Source organism: Pristis pectinata, chromosome 4, assembly GCF_009764475.1.
Source record: "Pristis pectinata isolate sPriPec2 chromosome 4, sPriPec2.1.pri, whole genome shotgun sequence".
Lineage (NCBI taxonomy): Eukaryota > Metazoa > Chordata > Chondrichthyes > Rhinopristiformes > Pristidae > Pristis > Pristis pectinata.
The window spans coordinates 5714211-5735396 of NC_067408.1; the positions used below are offsets into that span (position 1 = coordinate 5714211).

General features: G+C 41.7%; 2 protein-coding genes across 2 annotated transcripts; both read left to right on the top strand.

The window, feature by feature from the left end:
• The first annotated feature begins 3924 nt into the window (after positions 1-3924).
• LOC127569088 (protocadherin gamma-C5-like) lies at positions 3925-6537 on the top strand. The gene has a single exon (XM_052013423.1). It carries the CDS (start codon positions 4061-4063, stop codon positions 6443-6445), a length of 2385 nt encoding a protein of 794 aa, XP_051869383.1. The 5' UTR covers positions 3925-4060; the 3' UTR covers positions 6446-6537.
• A 7934-nt stretch (positions 6538-14471) lies between these two features.
• On the top strand, positions 14472-17574 carry LOC127569091 (protocadherin gamma-C5-like). The gene has a single exon (XM_052013426.1). It carries the CDS (start codon positions 14532-14534, stop codon positions 16905-16907), a length of 2376 nt encoding a protein of 791 aa, XP_051869386.1. The 5' UTR covers positions 14472-14531; the 3' UTR covers positions 16908-17574.
• The last annotated feature ends 3612 nt before the right edge of the window (positions 17575-21186 follow it).

Genomic DNA, 21186 nt, shown 5'->3' on the forward strand with positions numbered 1-21186 from the left:
TCTAGAGAATAATCACATCTCTCCTCTTACGTGGTGATCAGAACCAGACCCAATATTCCAAATGCGGACTAATCAATATTTTGTACAACTGTAACATGACGTTCCAACTCTTAACGCCTCGGTTGATGAAGGCAAGTATACCAAACACCTTCCTCACCACCCTGTATACTTGTGTTTCTATTTCCTGGTAACTATGTGCTTGTTCCACAAGGTCTCTCCGTTCAACAACACTTCCCAGGGCCCACCGTTCACTGTGTATATTTTAGCCTGCTGGGGATGTCCCACCGCCTTGCTATTGGGAATACACCAAAGAGACCAAGAAACATAATGTGATCCTACCTGCTGCTCGTGTCACCACATATCCTTATTTGGTCTTACCCTCTGAGAACCAGTCCTGTTTTCTATCCTCCACTCACCATCTTCATTGCCAGTGAAAAATAATTCATTGTCTGTCTTTCCCAGTTCTCATGAAGGTTTCGAGACCCGGAGGGTTAATTGGTTCTCTTTCCGCAGATGAAGGAACAACCTGCTGAGGGTTTCCAGCATTTTGAGTTTTTAATACAGATGAGAATTCACAGTTGATTCAATTGAATTCTGCCTCTGTTTTGCAACCGAAATGATTTAGCAAAAAAAAAGCTGAATGTGGTGGTATCACCGATACCGGTTATAAATATAATTCTAAAACCTTCTATCAAAGTAGTTCCATGGGGATCATTGTAATACATTACATTAAAACTTGTTTTTGAAATTATGCATTACATGGTCTACAGAAGTAGAATAAAACCATTCAGTGCAGAACATCCATGTCTTTGATAATTATTCACGTACCCCCGGTTCTTTTACTATTTGCGCATTCCTGTGCAATAGTACGCTGATAACTTGATGCAAAGACTTTTGGTTTAGCATTATGTGCACACCTCTTGCAAATATGTGTTTATAACTGAAGCTCTGTAAGGCAGCTGGCATATACAGTGAAAAGTACATTGTATAAAGTCTAAGGTATTTTTGGAAGCCTGGGGTTTATTGCCAGGTAGAAATTAAGAATTCCAACGCGCTTTCACCGGGGAATTTTGAACTGCTTTACATTCGAAATTTTGTGCTTTTTAAATGAGCTGTATCCTGCTGGTGGGCACAAAAGCTAAAAGTCTGAGCCCTAAGCTCTTTATAAGCCAGTGTCCAGAATCCAGAAGAGGGTCTCTGTGTCTGAGTTCTGTCATTTTTGGCCGATTCTGACATATTTATCTAGTCACCGCATTTAGATGAAATGGTTGTTGTTTCCATTTGATTGGTGACGGGGTGAATAATATGCGAAGGTGTTAATACATTGTGGGCCTGTTTTGAACAATATTATTTTAACGGTGAAATGTGTAAACTGGGAAGTCGAAACGAAATTACCAGACGACATGGAAATTTATTACCCAGAATACAGAACGAATGCAGGGAGTTAACATTTAACAGGCTTGAATTTGGCACATGTTAAACTAGAGGGTGGTTTAAATGAAGCAAAGAAGTGGAAGGATTATGTGTTTGAGTTTACATACAGTGGTCTCAAGTTCCTTATCAGAGAAGACATTTGGTTAACATCTTAGGAGAGATGGGGATCAATTATGTTTTATTCAGTAGGTCGGGACAATCTAAATTCTCTATTTGGTTTACTTTCAAATTTTGTTCGCAATTATTAAATGACGAAGTTAGTGACATTCAACATTTTCAAAGCAGTTTTTTTTTCGTTTTTTTTAAAATACACGAATAATTCGCAATCCCTCCTTAAAAGGCGTTCATGTCAGTCAAACTCTACTGGTGTCATTGCTTTTGCAAGTGGATTGTGTATCTGCCAGTCTAAGACGGCTTCAGTTATCATTCCGTTCATGTTTCAAAATGTGCAATAAAAGAGTTGCATTCTAACGCCAAAGTGAGAATGAATGAACGTAACCTCCAGCAAATATTTAATCAGTCAGATAGGTCGTCAGTTTACATGAACGCTGCGCGTCTTCTGTGTGTGTGCGAGCACGAGCGCACGTTGGGTCTGTGCGTGAACAAATAACCCTGAATAGAATATCAGAATTAGCATTATAGCATTACGCCGCTGCTGGGTCGACACCACTCCCGTAGGAAGACGGGTAAACAGGCGCCCACGTCAGCTTGCTGATCAGCGCATGAAAGAAGAATTGCTATTGCTAATTCTTGGTCTTAAATAGTGTCCTCATATGTCAACCGCGCACCTGCAGAGACATGGGAACTTGCATCATCAAATATAATTTCGAGAAAAAATGCTCCGGCATGTGGGAAATTCTGAAGAGGTTTGCGAGAGGAAAAGTTTGCAATTTCATACAGTCAAAGGTGTACAACGCAGAAACGAGCCTTCGGCCCATCACGTCCATGCTGACCTTATTGCCCGTCCACACTTATCCCATTTGTCTACATTAAGACAGGATGCTTCTCTGCCGTTCCCATTTAATTTTCAGTCTAAATGCCTCGGAAACGTAGTAATTCCGCTCCCTCCGCTGGCATCGGGCACCAGATATCAACGAAATTTCATGTAAAAAGCTTCCAGTTGCAGCCTATGATTTTGTGCATTATAAACGAATTACATCAAAATGAAGTATGCTGGCGTAGTGACAGGAAACTCGAACCTTTCTGGTTATGCCATCATTTTCCAGCAGGGGTAGGAGCTTTAATTCGTGTGAATTTTGGTCGAACACTTCAGAAACAACATAAAACAGTTCTAATTCACGCCGCGCTTGACGTCGCCTACCAATACTCACTGGGACTCATTTCCAGTTTTACCAGTCAATTACGAAGTAATATTAACAGCATAAAAACTTTCAAAGCCATGCTTCTTTGATTCGACGGAGAACTTATTCCTAACCTCATTTTCCGGTTGTTCATGTTCATTTGTAATGTTGTTTTGCAGGTTTTGTTGCTACTTTACGTGGATTTGATTTTTGTTTGGTACTCTTGGCTCGACCATTATGAAACCAATGGTACATATATGGGAATAAAAGAGCTGAACTTCAGAGCTGAAGTGACAATGAATGTTTTTGGCATTAAAGCAGCAGTTGACTAATTATGGCAGCACAAATATTCAGTAAAATTTCAGCCAATCAAGATCGTAACGAATACGATGTTTTTAATAAATGTGCTATATTCCACGGTGTAAAACACTTGCCGGCTTGAAATCTTTGACTTTAACATGAGATTATCGTGCTGGATACGACGATTCGTTTTCTTCAAAACACGTTATTTGAGTACCTTTTGTAAATCACGAATTGCTTAAACAATTGTTGACGTCAAAGATGGTATGTTATCGAACTCGCATATCTGGAAAATAACACTGAAATTCTCAGGAATATCTTCTTGCATCATTCAGGAGATTACCCTTACTTGAAAAGTATTTACTGGCTTGAGAATAATGAAGTACTGCTGTCAGAGAAGGTGATATATATATATAAATTTTCTTTTGTTCCAACCTTTCACTGCCATTGTCAGGCTCCAACATATTTATCAGTGTAAGCAGAAAAAACTTTTCCTATATAATACAATGGACCACTGGAATACTGATGCCAGTTATTTATTTCCCACTGCGTTCTGGATGAATTGGTTGGCCGTGTTAATATTTTTAGGGCAAAATACCCGCTAAACGTGGGTGTTATGTCTTTCAATGTTAAATGCTGAAAACAAAAGTGCACCGTCCATTTTATCAATAACTACATTTTATGGTTGCACACCATTAAATAGTTAGGAAAACGGTACAGCTTTAAGAATTGTAGCTGTAATTTTTGAAAAGAACTGGTTGTGTCGCTGTCTACCAATGAGAAGCTGAAGGTCGCCGATGGATCCATTGCCCCTCCCACATCCCAGACTAAAAATACCAGCGTCGACCAGAAAGGCGAGCAGTGCATCCCTTTACATTGTGGAGTCAAGCTGAGAAAAATACATATCCTGGCTGTTTAGATTCAGTATTTTTTTCAAATCAATGCATTTATATATTGTGGTAAGAAGAGTTTAACCGATTAATCGAGCAGAGGCCTAGTTTTCGAAATTAATTGAATGCGGAATAATGGCGTACCCACCGAGGGTTGCTTTCATTGTGATTGCTTGCATATTTCTCGTGTATGTACCCGATCTAATCTCCGGTCAAATTCGTTATTCTATTCCCGAGGAAATGGAGCAAGGGGCATTTGTTGGGAATATCGCTCAAGATTTGGGACTGAATGTACAGCAGTTGACTGCTCGCAAATTTCGACTGAGCTCTGATGACGGGGGACGTTACATGAAGGTCGGTTTGGATAATGGGCTTTTGTCTATTCGTGAAAGAATCGACAGGGAACGTATTTGCGGACAAGAAGGTATGTGTACTATACCTTTCGAAATAACCCTGGAAAATCCTTTGGAGGTGCATCGCGGGAAACTGGAGGTTCTCGATATAAATGACAATTCCCCTACTTTCCGGGACAGCACCATTGCCTTGCAAATGTCCGAAGCGATTACACCGGGGGTGCGCTACCGTCTCGAGAGCGCGGAAGATCCCGATATTGGAATAAATACTGTTGCCGCCTACGCACTCAGTTCCAGTGAGTACTTTAGTCTGATAACACAAAGAACTGAGGACGGTCTTATAATTGCCCAGTTGCGGTTAGACAAATCTATGGATCGAGAGCTACAGTCATCCTTCCAGCTGGTGCTGACGGCTACGGATGGTGGGAACCCTGAGAGATCCGGTACAGCTCAGATTCTCGTTACTGTATTGGACTTCAATGATAATTCACCTGTATTCGAGCATGAAGTTTACAGGAGCAGCTTACCTGAAAATGTACCTAAGGGCACCTTCGTGATGAAAGTTAAAGCAAATGATTTGGACGAAGGGCCGAATGCTGAGCTGACATATTCTTTCAGTGACCTTACCTTGCGAAGAGTGCAGGACTTGTTCAGTTTAGTTCCTGATACTGGAGAAATTCGGGTTGAAGGGTCGCTGGATTTTGAAGAAGCAAGCAGCTACTCACTCGATATTCAAGCTGTTGATCATGGGTCACCTGCATTTACAGGACATTCCAAAGTGCTAATAAAGGTAACTGATATGAACGACAACGCACCCGAGATAAAAGTGAAATCAACCACGAACAAAATCCCAGAAAATGCTCCACCGGGAACTATCATCGCCTTGATTAATATTATGGATCGTGATTCTGGAGAGAACGGTCAAGTGCGCTGCGAGGTACCACAGAACTATCCCTTTAGGCTGCATCCTTCATCGAACCATTTTAAGTTAGTTACCAGTGAAACGTTGGACCGGGAAGCAATCTCTGAGTATAAAATACCTGTTTCAGCCTGGGATTTGGGTTACCCTTCACTGTCAACAAATAAAACCATCCAGATTGCAATTACTGATATAAACGATAACGCCCCACGGTTTCCTGAACGCTCCTACAACATATATGTGACTGAAAATAACGCTCCTGGCGTTTCCATTTTCGCAGTAACTGCGTCCGATCCTGATCTGGACCAGAATTCCTCTGTTTCTTACTCCTTTCAAAATAGTTATATCCAGAACATGCCAGTGTCCACTTACCTCAGCATTAATTCAATGAACGGGACCATCTATGCGCTGCGATCCTTTGACTACGAGGAACTCAAAACCTTCCAGATCCATGTTCATGCCCGTGACGCTGGAGTGCCCCCGATGAGCAGCAGCACTACAGTGAATGTGATCATCCTGGATCAAAATGACAACGCTCCGGTAATTGTTTCACCTTCAGCACAGAGTGGATCAGCAGCAGTGGAAATTGTGCCCCAATCAGTGGGCCAAGGATACCTGGTCACCAAGATAATGGCAACTGATGCAGATTCTGGTCAGAACGCGCGGCTCTTTTATCAGATGATGAAAGCTACCGACCGAAGTTTGTTTACCGTTGGGCAACATTCTGGTGAAATCAGAACAGCGCGCAATATCTTGGAGTCGGATCCCACCACACAAACGTTGGTCATCTTGGTGAAGGACAATGGGCAGCCAAGCCTCTCCAGCACGGTTACAGTTGACATTACATTTTTGCAGAATAGCACAGAAAGAGTCGCGGAAAGTAGTAATTTAGTGAAGAATCCGGAATATTTCTCTGATGTCAATCTTTATTTAATTATCATTTTCAGTTGCACTTCCATTGTCTTTCTTGTGATCATCGTTCTATTGATTGGAATCAAGTGTAAACAGGACAGAAATATTACCCAAGATTATATTTCCCCCAGTTATTGTTACAAACGTGGAGATGTGCAGGACACGTTCATTCGAAGACCTGCAATGGAGGAAACGTTACGCTATCCTGGTACTGGCCGTGTGGTCCGTGCGCCAGAACTGCAGCAGTACTCAGTCTGCTTGTCTCCAGAATCAGCGAAAAGCGATTTTCTATTTTTGAAGCCATGCGGTGCTCCTGCCTCTCAGGCCCAATGCTAATTCACATGGATTCGTAACACCAAGGAATGCCCAGCTTACTTCCGGCAATTTTTGTATATCCAGGAATATGAATCATTGCGAGTAAAGTATTTAAGAAAACATCCCCTTTGCACGATTTTGTTGGCTTTCGGTTAAAGAGGAGTACAGCTGTTGTAATGGTCAAAAATAAAATTTCCTGCCTCTAGAATCTAACCGTGACCCTTGTATCTGTTAACTCTGAAGAGAATCCTTCTTCTTGTCACTGAATGACATACACAAATGGTTTGCTATTGGCTCGGTTCGGCAACGGAACTTGGCGCCTCAATGCAGTTATGGGCTTGAGGTATCAATATTTAATAAATGAGAATAGAAGATTCGTCGTCGCATTAAGAGCTATTCCGGAAGACTGGAGGATGGTTGATGTTATGGTACCGGAATACTGGAGGATGGTTGATGTTGTGCCTTTATTTAAGAAGGGCTGCAAGGACGAGCCAGGGATCTGCAGGTCGGTGAGCCTGACATCAGTGGTGGGAAAGTTACTGGAGGGGAGCCTGAGGTACAGGAACTACCAGCATTTCGAAAGGAAGGGGGTTAGAAGGGATAGTTAGCATCATCGTGTGCGTGGGACTTCGTGTCACAAATGGATTGTATTTTTTTGAAGTGGTGATGATCAAGATTGACGATGGCAGGTCAGTAGACGCAGTCTACATGGTTTAACAAGGGCTTTGACAAGGTCTTGCACGGTAGGCTGGTCTGGACGGTTAAATCACATGGGAGCCATGGGAGCTCCTCAGTTGGGTATAAAATTGGCTAGGTGGAAGGAGTCAGACGGTGGTAGTGGACGGTTGTTACTCAGCTTGGAGGCCTGTGACCAGTGGTTGTCACAGGTGTCAGTAGTGGGTCCTCTGTTTGTTATTTATATTAACGGGTTGCATGAAAATGTTGCGGATCAGTCGGTGGAGAACATCAGAATTTGTAGTGTGGTGGACAGTGAAGAAGGATACTTGAGATAAATTTAACAGGGTCTTGATATATTGGGCAGTGGGCCAAGTAAAGGCAAATGAAATTTCAGTTGGACAAGTGCGAGATTCACCCAGGGTAGGACATACGCAGTAAATTCTAGGGCTCTGGAGAGCGCTGTTGAACAGAGACCAGGGAGTACCGGGACATAGTTCCCTGACAGTGGTGTCACAGGGTGGTGAAGAAGGCGTTGAGCGTGCTTGCCCTCATTAATCAGTGGACTGAGTACAGGAATTGGGACATTAGGTTGCAACTTCACAGTTCGTTGGTGAGACCACACTTGGAGTACTGTGCGCAGTTCTTGTTGCCCAGCTGTAGGAAGGACATCATTGAGCTGAAAAGGGTGTAGAAAAGATTCGCAAGGGTGTTACCAGGACTGGAGGGCTTAAGTTATAAGGAGAGGCTGGATAGTCTGGGCCTTTTTTTTCCCTGGAGGTAGGAGGCTGAGGGGTGACCATATAGAGGATTATAAAGTCATTAGGGGAATAGAGAAGGTGAAAATAGTTTTCCTAGGTAGGGGTGTATAAAACTGGAGGGCATGGATTTAAGGGGAAAGATTTAAACGAGACCTGAGGGTTGTGGGTACTGGAACGAGCTGTCAGAGGCGGGCATAATTGCAATGCTTACAAGACATTTGGACAGGTACATGAATGGAAAAGGTTTTGGGGGGTATGGGCCAAACGCAAGCAAATAGGAGTAGCTCCGATGGACATACTGGTTGGCATTGACCAGTTGGGTCAAAGGGTTTATTTTCGAGCTGTGTCACTCTGACTCTACTGCAATTAATTTAGTTTCACAACGTGATGGTTTTGCATTGGCGAAACCAAAAGAAGATTGAGTAATTGCTTTGCAGAGCACACGCGTTCAGTCAGCCGGAATATAAACGAGCTTACCACATTTATTTGACATCCCACTACCACTCGGACCTGTCTGACTCTGATATCCCCCACTGTTCCAACGAGTCCAAGGCAACAAAGCAAAACTGAGGAACAGCACTTCATTGTCCAGCTGGATATATTTCAAAATTCTGGACTCAATAGTGAATTCCTTAAGTTTATTCAACTCCTGTCTGTCTGTATCAGAGTTGGCCATTTTTGCCTGTCATCTTAAATGTTGTGAATTTTTCTGTCTCCACCACCTGCTCTGGCAGCTCATTCCAGTTACCAGATACTCTTGTGTGAAAAGTTACCCTTCAGGTCCCGTTTAACGTTTCTCCCTTCACCTTAAAGCTATTTCCTTTAGTTTTAGATACATCTACCATGGGAAATAGACACTGGACATCTTCCCTATCTATTTTTCTCATAATTGTAAATAACTCTATCATGACACTTCTCAGCCTCCCTCGCACAAGGATAACAGAACTAACTATCTGATCCTTTTCATAACTCGATCTCTCCATTCCAGGCAATATCCTCGGGAATAACTTCTGCACCTTCCCTCGCTTAATCACACCCCTACTGTTGTGTGGCGACCAGAACTGCACACGATATTCCAAATGCGGCCGATCCAATCATTTGTTCAACTGTGACATGACGTCCCTACTCTTATACTCAATGCCTCGGTTGATGAAGGCAAGTATGTCATACGCCTTCCTTACCACCCTGTCTACTTGTGTTTACAGTTCCTGGAAACTATGTGCTTGTTCCACAAGGTCTCTCCCTTCAACAACGCTTCCCATAAACCCACCATTCACTGTGTGTAGTTTAGCCTGCTGGGCATGTCCGTCTGTCTTGCTATTGGGAATACACCACAGAGACAAAGAAGCATACTCTGATCCGAACTACTATTCCTCCGGCTGCATATCTTTATTTGATCTTACCCCCTGTTTTTTATTCCCCATTTTCACTGCTTGTGAAAACTAATTTGTTTTCTTTCTTTCCCCGTTCTGATAAAGGCTCCCAGACCGGAAGCATTAATTGTTTCTCTTGCCACAGATGAGGCCCGACCTGCTGGAGGTTTCCAGAAATTTGGGTTTTTAATGCAGATGAGAATTCATAGTTGCCTCAATTGGATTGTGCCTCTGTATTGCACCCGAAATGATTCAGCAAAAACAAAAGGCTGAATGTGGTGGCATAACTGACAGGTTTTATAATTATACTTAAAACTGCAATCAAAGTAGTTATGCAGAGATCATTCTAATACATTACATTAAAACTTGTTAAAATATGCATTACATATTTCACAGAAAATACTGGGCATAGAAAAAAGCCATTCAGTGCAGTACATCCACGTCTTGATCATGCTCCACATGGTCCTGTTTCTAACACTCTTTTCCCATTCCTGTGCAATAGTGCGCCGATAAATTGCTGCAAAAAATGGTTTATCATTAAAGGCAAACGGTTTGTGTACAACTGAGGCTCTGTAGCGGCATAGGGCATATACAGTGAAAACTATACTGTAAAAAATCGAAGTTCTTTTTGGAAGCATGAGGTTTATTGCCAGGTAGAAATTAGGAATCCTAACCCGCTTTCAGCGGGGAATTTTAAACTGCTTTACATTCGAAATATTGTGCTTTTAATTGAGCTATACCAAACTTCTGATGGCCGGCACAAAAACTAAAAGTCTGTTGGCCAGGCTCTTTACAATCCAGAAAGGAGTCCCTCTGTCTTAGTTCTGACATTTTGGCCGTTTCTGGCATATTCATCTGGTTACCGCATTTAGATGACGTGAGTGTTGTTTCCGTTTGACAAGTGCCGGGGTGAATAATGCGAGGAGGTGTCAATACATTGTGGGCCTGTTTTGAACAAGATTATTTTAACAGTGAAATTTGTAAACTGGGAATTCTAAACGAAATTAATATGGGACATGGAGATTTATGACTCAGAATACAGAAAAAATACAGGGAGTTAACATTTAACAGACTTGAATTTGACACCTGTCGAACGAGAGAGTGCTTGAAATGAACCAAAGGAATGGGAGGATTATGAGTTTGAGATTATGCACAATGGTCTTAAATTTCTAATCAGAGAAGACATTTGGCTAACATCTTAACAGAGATATGATCAAGTACGATTCATTCAGTAAGTGGGGACAATCTGAATTCTCTAATTGTTCTACGTCCAGCTTTTGTCCGCAACTATTGAATAACCAAGTTAGTCATATTCAACATTCAACATTCCATGGCCGAAGTGAGAATGAACGAACGTGACCTCCAGCAGTTACTTGACCATTTGAGACGCCAAGCGGATCGTCAGCTTGCATGAACGCTGCGTGAATTCTCTTTCAATTCACGTTGAAGCTGTGCATGAACGAATAATTCTGGATAGCATATCAGAATTACCATAATGACAATCGCGATTATGTGCAACAAAAAAAAAACGCATGGATTTGGTTCTTTTTGTAAGTAAGACATTTAGACTTTAATATGTCCTGTTTTAGGGGCAATATTATAACGGCAGATTCTGTCTCAGCAGCAATTTATAGAGTGTCTTAGAGGAAGTAGAGATAACAAATTTGTTTTCAGTCCTTCGGAATTCGGAAATAATTACCTCGCTTTTAAGTTTTTATATCAAACGATTTTTGGGGCTTTCTGTTTTCCTGATTCGGTCCCCGCTCTCCTCTTCGAATATTGAACCTAAGTGCTCTATGCTGTTACTCTTGACACAACACCACGGAGGAGTCGATTTTCAGAAAGTACTTTTTTGTGTGCGTTTAGTTGCTATTTATCTTATGTATTGTCTCAGACTAAGCCAGATACCCCATGCATTTTGGGGTCTCACTCTCGCCCAGCAGATGTCCATCATCCTAGATCGAGGAAACACATAAAAGCCCTGCCACAAAGGCAGGAGGATCCGTTCGGACATGTGTGGAGAGCTCAGTGCTGCTACTGGTTCGGAGAGCTCAGCGACGCTGCTGGTGAATAAAAGAGCTGAACTTCAGAGCTGAAGTGAGAATAAATGTTTTTGGCATCGAAGCAGTAGGTGACTAATTGTGGCATCAGAAATCTTCAGTTTAATTCATGTCTTGTCTTCCACGATAGGACATGAACATTTGCCGGCTTCAACTCTTTGACTAGAACATGTACGATGTGCAGCATCCGCTGCAAACCCCCGTGGGACAAATGAATCGGCAATTCTTTGGACATTATAAATATTCTGGGCCGATTTGTCAACAGGAAATGACGGAGCAAAGTAGAAACAAGAAAGATCTATAAACAACTGCGAAATCCATATCAAGGAAGGTTTGGGACTTCAGCGGACAGAGCGCATAAAATCAGCTAAATGCACGTCACAATACAGGAGTATTATTGCAGTATTAAGGTGGCAGGGCCAACGTCGCAGCTTCGGGTCTTACTTCACGCATTGAACACCTTAAATTTCATGCTTGAGGATATAATTTTGTTGCTGTCGGCGTTGTACCTGACTTCTGAGGAAATTGACTTATCTCTTTCTGGGAAAACCATTCTAAAAATTTCGTTTGGCGTGTCGTGGAAGACATGGACAATACCAGCTCTGAAATTTCGAATGGCGTTCATTGCGAACGGCCATTTTGTGCGGAGGACTTGGTTAAAAGAGATTAATTTTTGGTAAGCCAACTTTTCAACGAGCAAAGCTGCGTGGATCAATGCGTAATCGAGTTGTTTCTTTGTGAGTTGCCATAAAGGAACCTTTGGAGGAAAACGGAGATTCTCAAAGCAAACTGCAAGGCCATAATTCAACAAATTTCCCGCAAACACCCTCATATTGACAGTTAATCTCATATCGATAACACGATCTGTTGGAGTCAGGTGGATAAAAAAGCGCGCGCAAATGCAGATACACGTGACACAATCATTCCTCGTTTATACTTCATTCTGAAATTTCTGACTGGTGCCGACAGTAGATAAAACGCCGAGGGATTTTTTTTTTCCCAGATGAAACCGATTTCATTTGCCTGTTGCGCTCTTTTGACTTCGTGAATCCTCCACACGTTCAGGTTCATGCCGAAAGTTAGAAAAGCAACAGCGGAAATCATGCGCCAGTCAGTGGATCATGCGGGCTCCTTCAACAGTATATTTCTCATTGAAGCAGATTTTTGTCAGAACACGAGAAGAGGAGGCTCGGATACAACAGACAGCTGACCTAAGTTGCTGAATCTGTGGATATGAAGACATCAGAGCATCATTAATAATCTGCAGCAAAATTCCCCTTCGGAATCTTTCAGAACCTTGGTGAAGCATTAATGACTGCAATGACTCCTTGGAAAAATATTAAATTTCATGTTTAGCATGACGAACTAATGATACCAATCGGAGATGGAGACATATTAGCCAGAGTCATGTGAAGAATTTTTGTGCGAATCAGTCTATTTTCTATACTGCGACAAATGGGGTTCCTTCACGATTCGCACTCAATGGCAGCCAAGAAATCCATGGTTTCAGAGAAAAGAAAATGATGCTCGTAGTACAATAAGTATTTGGTGCTCCTGTTGCATCTGAAGTATCCTGGAACAACAACGTAGTGCTCCATTGTAGTTTGGACAATGTTTATCACTCCATTAACGAATTAAATCACACACATTCTTCAATGTTTTGTCGTTTTTAGGGTCCTGCTGTATGCAATTGGTTATGCTTTTGCCCCGGACCTTTAAAAAGTTCCATAGAAATACAAATCTTGTTTCGTTTCTCTGAAGTAAATTTTTATTTAACCATTAACACCCTTTTCCTTTCCCCGCGTCCATTCATTGGAATACAGAGGAATGAGAGGGAACCTCATAGAAATATTTCGAATGTTGAAAGAACTGGACAGAGTAGATGTGGCTAAATTGTTTCCCTTGGTGGGTGAGTCCAGGGCAAGAGGGCACAGTCTTAGAATTAGAGGGTACCCATTTAAGACAGAGGTGAAGAGAAATTTCTTTAGCCAGAGGGTCGTGGATTTATGGAATTCGTTGCCACATACAGGGATGGAGACCTGATCATTGGGGGCGTTTAAGGAGGAGATTGATAGGTATCTAATTCGTCAGGGTATCAAGGGATATGGGGAAAAGGCCGGGAATTGGGGCGATATGGGAGAATAGGTTAGCTCATGGTGTAGTGGCGGAGCAGACTCGATGGGCCGAATGGCCCACTTCTGCTCCTTTGTCTTATGATCTTGTGAATCTCTTGGTTGACACCGAGCGCAAACAGTGAAGAAACACCCTAAATACGCCATACTAAGATGGGCAAATTTACCAAGAAAAAAAATATCCGAAACAAGAAAATGAAGTTTTCATTCTTTAAATATTCTTTGAATCACAGTGACTAAAGCTTTCCGTTGTCGATTGGTAACATTATATTTTACACTGCTGGACACGGCGATTCTATTTCTCCAAGAAACCTTATTTTAACTACTCATGTAAAACACGAAATTGCTTTATCAGTTGGTGACATCAAAAGTGTATGTTCTCGAATTCCAACATCTGGGAAGTAACACTGAAATTCTCAGGAATATCTCCTTCGATCGTTAAAGAGATTACTCTTGCTTGAGAACTTTTTTTGTCAGTGAATAATAAACTGCAGCTCTCAAAGAAAGGAACTTTTATATAGAAGTTAGTTTGTTACTACCCTTAACTGCGATTGTAGGCTCCAACTTGCGTAACATTGTAAGCAGACATTTTCCCCCCATATTATACAATGGATACGATTCATTCCACCTGTTTATCCCTAATTGCTCTCTGAGGGAATTGGTGGGCCGTTAGGTCAAAACGCCCTCCAAGCGTGGGTGTCATGACTTTCAATGTTAAGTGCTGTAAACAAGATTGAATCGTCCATTTAATCAATAACTACATTTTATGGTTGCACACCATTAAATATTTAGGAGAACGGCTCAGCTTTAAGTACTGTAGCTGTAATTGTTGAAAAAAACTGGTTGTGTCGCTATCTACCAATGAGAAGCTGAAGTGCACAGATGGATCCATTGCCCCTCCCACATCCATAAAAATAGCAGAGTCGACGAGAGAGACAAGCAGTGCCTGCGTTTATATCGTGGAGTCAAGCTGAAGAAAATAAATCGTCTGTGTTTAGAAGCCGTATTTTTAAAACAAATCTGTGAATTTATATTTTGTGCAAAGAACAACCTTACGGATTAATCGAGCAGAGGCCTGGTTTTCGAAATTAATCGAATGCGGAATAATGGCGTACCCACCGAGGGTTGCTTTCAATGTAATTGCTTGCATGTTTCTCGTGTGTGCACCCGATCTAATCACCGGACACATTCGTTATTCTATTCCCGAGGAAATGGAGCAAGGAGCATTTGTTGGGAATATCGCTGAAGATTTGGGACTGAATGTACCGCAGTTGTCAGCTCGTAAATTTCGACTGAGCTCTGATGACGGAGGACGTTACATGAAGGTCGGTTTGGATAATGGGCTTTTGTCTATTCGTGGAAGAATCGACAGGGAACATATTTGTGGACAGGCAGATATGTGTACTATACCTTTGGAAATAATAGTGGAAAATCCGTTGGAAGTGTATCGCGGGGAAATGGAGATTCTTGATGTAAATGACAATTCACCTACCTTCCGGGAGACCAGCATTGTCTTGCAGATGCCCGAAGCGATTACACCGGGGGTACGCTTCCGTCTCGAGAGCGCGGAAGATCCCGACATTGGAATAAATACTGTCGCCGCCTACGCACTCAGTTCCAGTGAATACTTTAGTCTAATAACACGGAGAACCGAGGATGGTATTATAATTGCCGAGTTGTTGTTGGAGAAATCTTTGGACCGAGAGCTACAGTCATCCTTTCAGCTGTTGCTGACGGCCACTGATGGTGGGATCCCTCAGAGATCCGGAACAGCTCATATTCTCATTACGGTACTGGACACCAATGATAATCCCCCGGTATTCGAGCATGATGTTTACAGGGGCAGTATAAGTGAAAACGCACCAGAAGGTACCTTAGTGATGAAAGTTAAAGCAAATGATTTGGACGAAGGGCTGAACGCTGAGCTAACGTACTCGTTTAGTGATATTACCTTGCGTAGAGTGCATGACTTGTTCAGTTTAGTCCCAGATACTGGCGAGATTCGCGTTGAAGGGCCGCTGGATTTTGAGGAAGCAAACAGCTACTCACTCGATATTCAAGCTGTTGATCACGGTTTACCTGCATTTACAGGACACTCTAAAGTGCTGATCAAGGTAATTGATGTGAACGACAACGCACCAGCGATAAGAGTGTCAACAGGTACGAACAAAATAGCAGAAAATGCTCTACCGGGAACATTCATCACCTTGATTAATATTATCGATCGTGATTTTGGAGAGAACGGTCAACTGCGCTGCCAGATACCAAAGAACGTCCCCTTTAGGCTACAGACATCATCGAACTATTATAAATTAATTACCAGTGAAACACTGGACCGTGAAGCGGTTTCGGAGTATAACATAACTGTTTCAGCCTGGGATTTGGGGTCGCCTTCGCTGTCAACAAATAAAACCATCCAGATTGCAATTACTGATGTAAACGACAACGCCCCACGGTTTTCTGAACCCTCCTACAACATATATGTGACTGAAAATAACGCTCCTGGCGCTTCTATTTTCACAGTAACTGCGTCTGATCCTGATCTGGACCAGAATTCCTATGTTTCGTACTCCTTTATGAACAATCACTTGCCTGTGTCCACTTACCTCAGTATCAACTCAGTGAACGGGACCATTTACGCGCTGCGATCTTTTGACTATGAGGAACTCAAAACCTTCCAGATCCATATTCAAGCCCGTGACGCTGGAGTGCCCCCGCTGAGCAGCAGCGCTACAGTGAATGTGATCATATTGGATCAAAATGACAACGTTCCGGTAATTGTTTCACCTGCATCACAGAGTGGATCAGCAGCAGTGGAAATTGTGCCCCAATCGGCGGGCCAAGTGTACTTAGTCACCAAGATAATTGCAACTGACGCAGATTCTGGTCAGAACGCGCGGCTCTCTTATCAGATGGTGAAAGCTACCGACCCCAGACTGTTTAACGTTGGGCAACATTCTGGTGAAATCAGAACAGCGCGCAATATCTTGGAGTCGGATCCCACCACACAAACTTTGGTCATCTTGGTGAAGGACAATGGGCAGCCAAGCCTCTCCAGCACAGTTACAATTGACATTATATTTTTGCAGAATAGCACAGAAAGAGTCACGGAAAGTAGTAACTTAGTGAAGAATCCGGAATATTTTTCTGATCTCAATCTTTATCTAATAGTCATTTTCAGTTGCACTTCCATTGTCTTTCTTGTGTTCATCGTTCTATTGATCGCAATCAAGTGTAAACAGGACAGAAATATTACCCAAGAGTATAGTTCTCCCAGTTATTGTTTCAAACGTGGAGATGTGCACGAAACGTTTAATCTTAGACCTGCAATGGAGGAAACTTTACGTTATCCTGGTACTGGCCGTGTGGTCCCTGTGCCAGAACTGCATCATTACTCGCTATGTCTGTCTCCAGAATCAGCGAATAGTGATTTTCTTTTCTTGAAGCCACATGGCGCTCCCGCTTCTCCAGCCCAATGCTAAAATTTAAGGATGGGTAACAGCAAGGAATGCCCAGTTTTTTTTTGCGGTCAGATAACTGAATCGTTGTGAGTGAATTATTTAATAAAGTATTCCCTTCGTACAATTCGTTAGGCTTTCGGATAATGAGGAATGCAGCTGTTGTAATGGTCAAAACTTCCAGCAACTGGAATGTAACCATCTGAGAGTGGTGTTTATTAACTCTGATGAGAATCCTCCTGCTCGAACTGAATGACGTACACAAATGGTTGCTGCGCAAAGGTTCTTGGCGCTTGGACGCTGTTGTGTGCTTGAAGAATTAATATTTGAAAATTGAAATCAAACGAATCGTTGACGCAATATGGTATTGCACATGAGTTGCTGAGAATTCATAGAAGAAAAATAGGAAAAAAACGCAGATGCTGGATCCCAAATAAAAGCAATATATGCTGCAAACACTCAGCATGTCAGGCTGCACCCGTGGAAATAAAACAACAGTTATTTTCTTTTCAGATTCCGGAACGTTGGTCAGAACTGATAAAAAGAGAAAAAAAATTACAGTTGAAAAAGCAGAGGAAGGAAAGGAGGGATGGACAGAACAAAGGGAATACCACTGAAGTTGTCACTGCAATTGGGGGAATGGAGGATGAATTGTTACAACTGGGGTGACATGGAGCTTTTATTTTACTTTGTTACGGACTCAGTGAAAGTCCCTTTAAGATAGAGTGTGTGTGTGTATTTGTGTGTGTGGAGTGCTTACGTCAATAGAAGATAAAGGACGTAATGACGTTGTAGAAGTCAGAAGAAGAGAGAGAGAGAAGGGAGAGAGACACCAGCCTGCTGGATTTCTCTATCAACGGATGAGAAGCAATAACTGTGTCTACCACTGAAATCCATGTATGGAAGTTGGAAGTAATCCGGTGGAGTTCACTTTGTTGCTGACCTGCAGAAGGAAACAGGTATTTGTGTGTGGACGACCACGATTCGGATGCTTTTCGGGGTGAGGAAATCACTACGGAGTAAACACTTAAGTGTCGTTTGGGTTCCATCGTGGAACATTTGGATTTTGTATTTACTGTCTCTATGTTTCTCTACATCTACGTCTTATCTTCAGACAAAGGTGGTTGTTGAAGAAGCCCTTGCTCGTGTTTCACCTTATGGCTTGCGGAACTGAACTTTAAGAACCATTCCGGAACTTGGAGTTTGGGACTTTGCCACACACACACACACATGAAGAGTTTAGTTTTGGGGTTAACGTTCAAGGTTTAACATTTTTGAATTCTAACGTACTAACATTTTTACTTTTATTTTACGTATTATCGTAAGTAGTGATTAATAAAATAGTTTTTAACACTGTATCATGCTCAGTGTGTTTCTTTTGTTGCTGGTTCATGACAAAATTGGGGGCTCATCCGGGATCCAATCCAAAGATTAACGAGTGTCGTCTGGGATCGTTCCCCAGACTGACGAGATTTGTTCGGGATTCTATCCAAAGATTTTTGAGGGAGGTCTGATAAATTCTTTTTAATTGGCTTGTGTGTGTGGAAACCAGCAGCAATGGATATTAAGGCATTTTTGGAGTCACCAACCCAAAAGGGATTGGAGGTGGCGAAAAAGGATGATCTGATAAAGATTGCTACAAAGCAGTCTATGAGAAAGGCAGATATTCAGAGACTGATAGCTGGCCATTATGTGGAAAAGAAGGTGTTTGAGAAGGAAGTGTTAAAACAGTTTCCTGGCAGTGAAATAGCAATTTCTGAGGCACAGGTGCAGCTGGCAAAGATAGAGGCTGAACGAGAGCAAACCCAGTTAAAGATAGAGGCTGAACAAGAAAAAAAGTAATTAGAGGCTGAACGAGATCAAAAGAGATTAGAGGCCGAACAAAAGAAATTAGAGACTGAACGAGAGATAACTCGGATGAAGATAGAGGCTGATCTAGCAATGAAGCAGTTGGAATTGTCACAAACCAGCAACAAAAGAAACACACTGAGCATGATTCAGTGTTAAAAACTATTTTATTAATCACTACTATTGATAATACGTAAAATAAAAGTAAAAATGTTAGTATGTTAGAATTCAAGAATGTTAAACCTCGAACGTTAACCCCAAAACTAAACTCTTCGTGTGTGTGTGTGACAAAGTCCAAAACTCCCAGTTCCTGAATGGTTCTTAAAGTTCAGTTCCGCAAGCCATAAGGTGAAACATGAGCAAGGGCTTCTTCAACAACCACCGTTGTCTGAAGATAAGATGTAGATGTAGAAAAACATAGAGAGAGTACATACGAAATCCAAATGTTCCACGATGGAACCCAAACGACACTTCAGTGTTTACTCGGTAGTGACTTCCTCACCCCGAAAAGCATCCGAACCGTGGTCGTCCACACACAAATACCTGTTTCCTTCTACAGGTCAGCAACAAAGTGAACTCCACCGGATTACTTCCAACTTTCATACATGGATTTCAGTGGTAAACACAGTTATTGTTTCTCATCCATCGATAGAGAAAAACAAGCAGGCTGATGTCTCTCTCCCTTCTCTCTCTCTCTTTCTTCTTCTTCTGACTTCTTCAACAACGTCATTACGTCCTTTATCTTCTATTGACGTAAGCACGCCCCACACACACATACACACACACTCTCTATCTTAAAGGGACTTTCACTGAGTCCGTAACACCTCCCACCTAAAAAAAAAATTTTCCCAAGAAAATTTTAACCGCGCATAGAGTTAGTAATGTTAATAATTATCATGCTACACAACTACAGACTATCAGATTAGTACAGATACATGTTTCCCATTTAACATCGGGAAAGACAATCAGCAATCACATTATCTTTGCCTTTAATGTGAGTTATCATGAGATCAAACTCTTGCAAAATTAAACTCCAGTTTAACAGCCTTCTGTTCTTGTTTTTGACTCGGCTCAGAAACACCAATGGGTTATGATCTGTATACACAGTCAATGGTTGCTGAGCGGTGCAAACATATACACTGAAATGTTGCAAGGCTAAAACAAGCGACAGTAATTCTTTCTCTATGGTGGAATAATTCTTTTGATGCTCATTAAATTTCTTTGAAAAGTAAGCTACAGGATGGTCAATATCATCAAGGTCATCCTTCTGCAACAACACAGCTCCTGCAGCTTCATCACTGGCATCTACTGCTAATGAAAATGGCTTTTCAAAGTCAGGTGTTCTGAGCACAGGATGGTAGCATAAAATGGCTTTCAGCTTCTCAAATGCTTCTTGACAAGAATCTGTCCAAACAAACTTTACTCCCTTCTTCTGAAGATTAGTTAGGGGAAGAGCAATATCAGCAAAATTTTTACAAAATTTTCGATAATATCCAACCATTCCCAAAAATCTTCTAACAGTCCTCGTACCTGTGGGAATAGGGAACTCAGATATTGCTTGAACTTTTGCCTGAACAGGAGCTTGCTTGCCTTGACCTACAACATAACCAAGATACGTCACAGTGGCATGGCCAAATTCACTTTTAGCCAAGTTAACTGTAAGGTTAGCCTTGGAAAGTCTTTCAAACAACCTTTCTAACGCAGAGATGTGATCTTCCCAAGTATCATTCCCAGTCACTAAGTCGTCAATGTAGGCATCTGTATGAATCACTGAATTAATCATTCTTTGAAATGTTGCCGGAGCATTTTTCATTCCAAATGGCAAAACATTGTATTCATACAATCCAGAAGGGGTTACAAAGGCTGAAATCTCCCTTCCTCTATCTGTTAATGGAACACACCAGTACCCTTTTAATAGGTCAATCTTTGTAAGAAATTTTGCCTTTCCCACTCTGTCTATGCAATCATCCACCCTAGGAATAGGGTAAGCATCTGACTTTGTTACAGCATTCACTTTCCTGTAATCTGTGCAAAATCTAACAGTTCCATCAGGTTTAGGTACAATAACACAGGGCGAACTCCAATTTGAAGTAGAATGTCTAATAATATCATTTTCCAACATGTATTTTATTTCCTGATCAACAAGTTTACTTTTTTCCACATTCATTCGATATGGGTGTTGTTTGATTGGTTTTGCATCCCCAACATCAACATCATGGGTAATTATTGATGTTCTGTTTGGAACATCTGGGAACAGATTTTTAAATTTTAAAATTAATTCTCTCATCTGTTGTTTTTGTGAAACTTGTAAATGGTCCAACTTCGTTTCAAGGTTCTCCAGGATATTTTGGTTTTTCAGTTTCGATGGAACAATATTTGGTCTAAATTGGCCTTCCTCAACATCAACATCAGGCATTCTAGAAACAACCTTTTCACCATCCACCAAGGCCACAAC

Excerpts from the sequence above, each read along its gene's own strand:
- LOC127569088 (XM_052013423.1), top strand. The coding sequence starts at position 4,061 with ATGGCGTACCCACCGAGGGTTGCTTTCATTGTGATTGCTTGCATATTT.
- LOC127569091 (XM_052013426.1), top strand. The coding sequence starts at position 14,532 with ATGGCGTACCCACCGAGGGTTGCTTTCAATGTAATTGCTTGCATGTTT.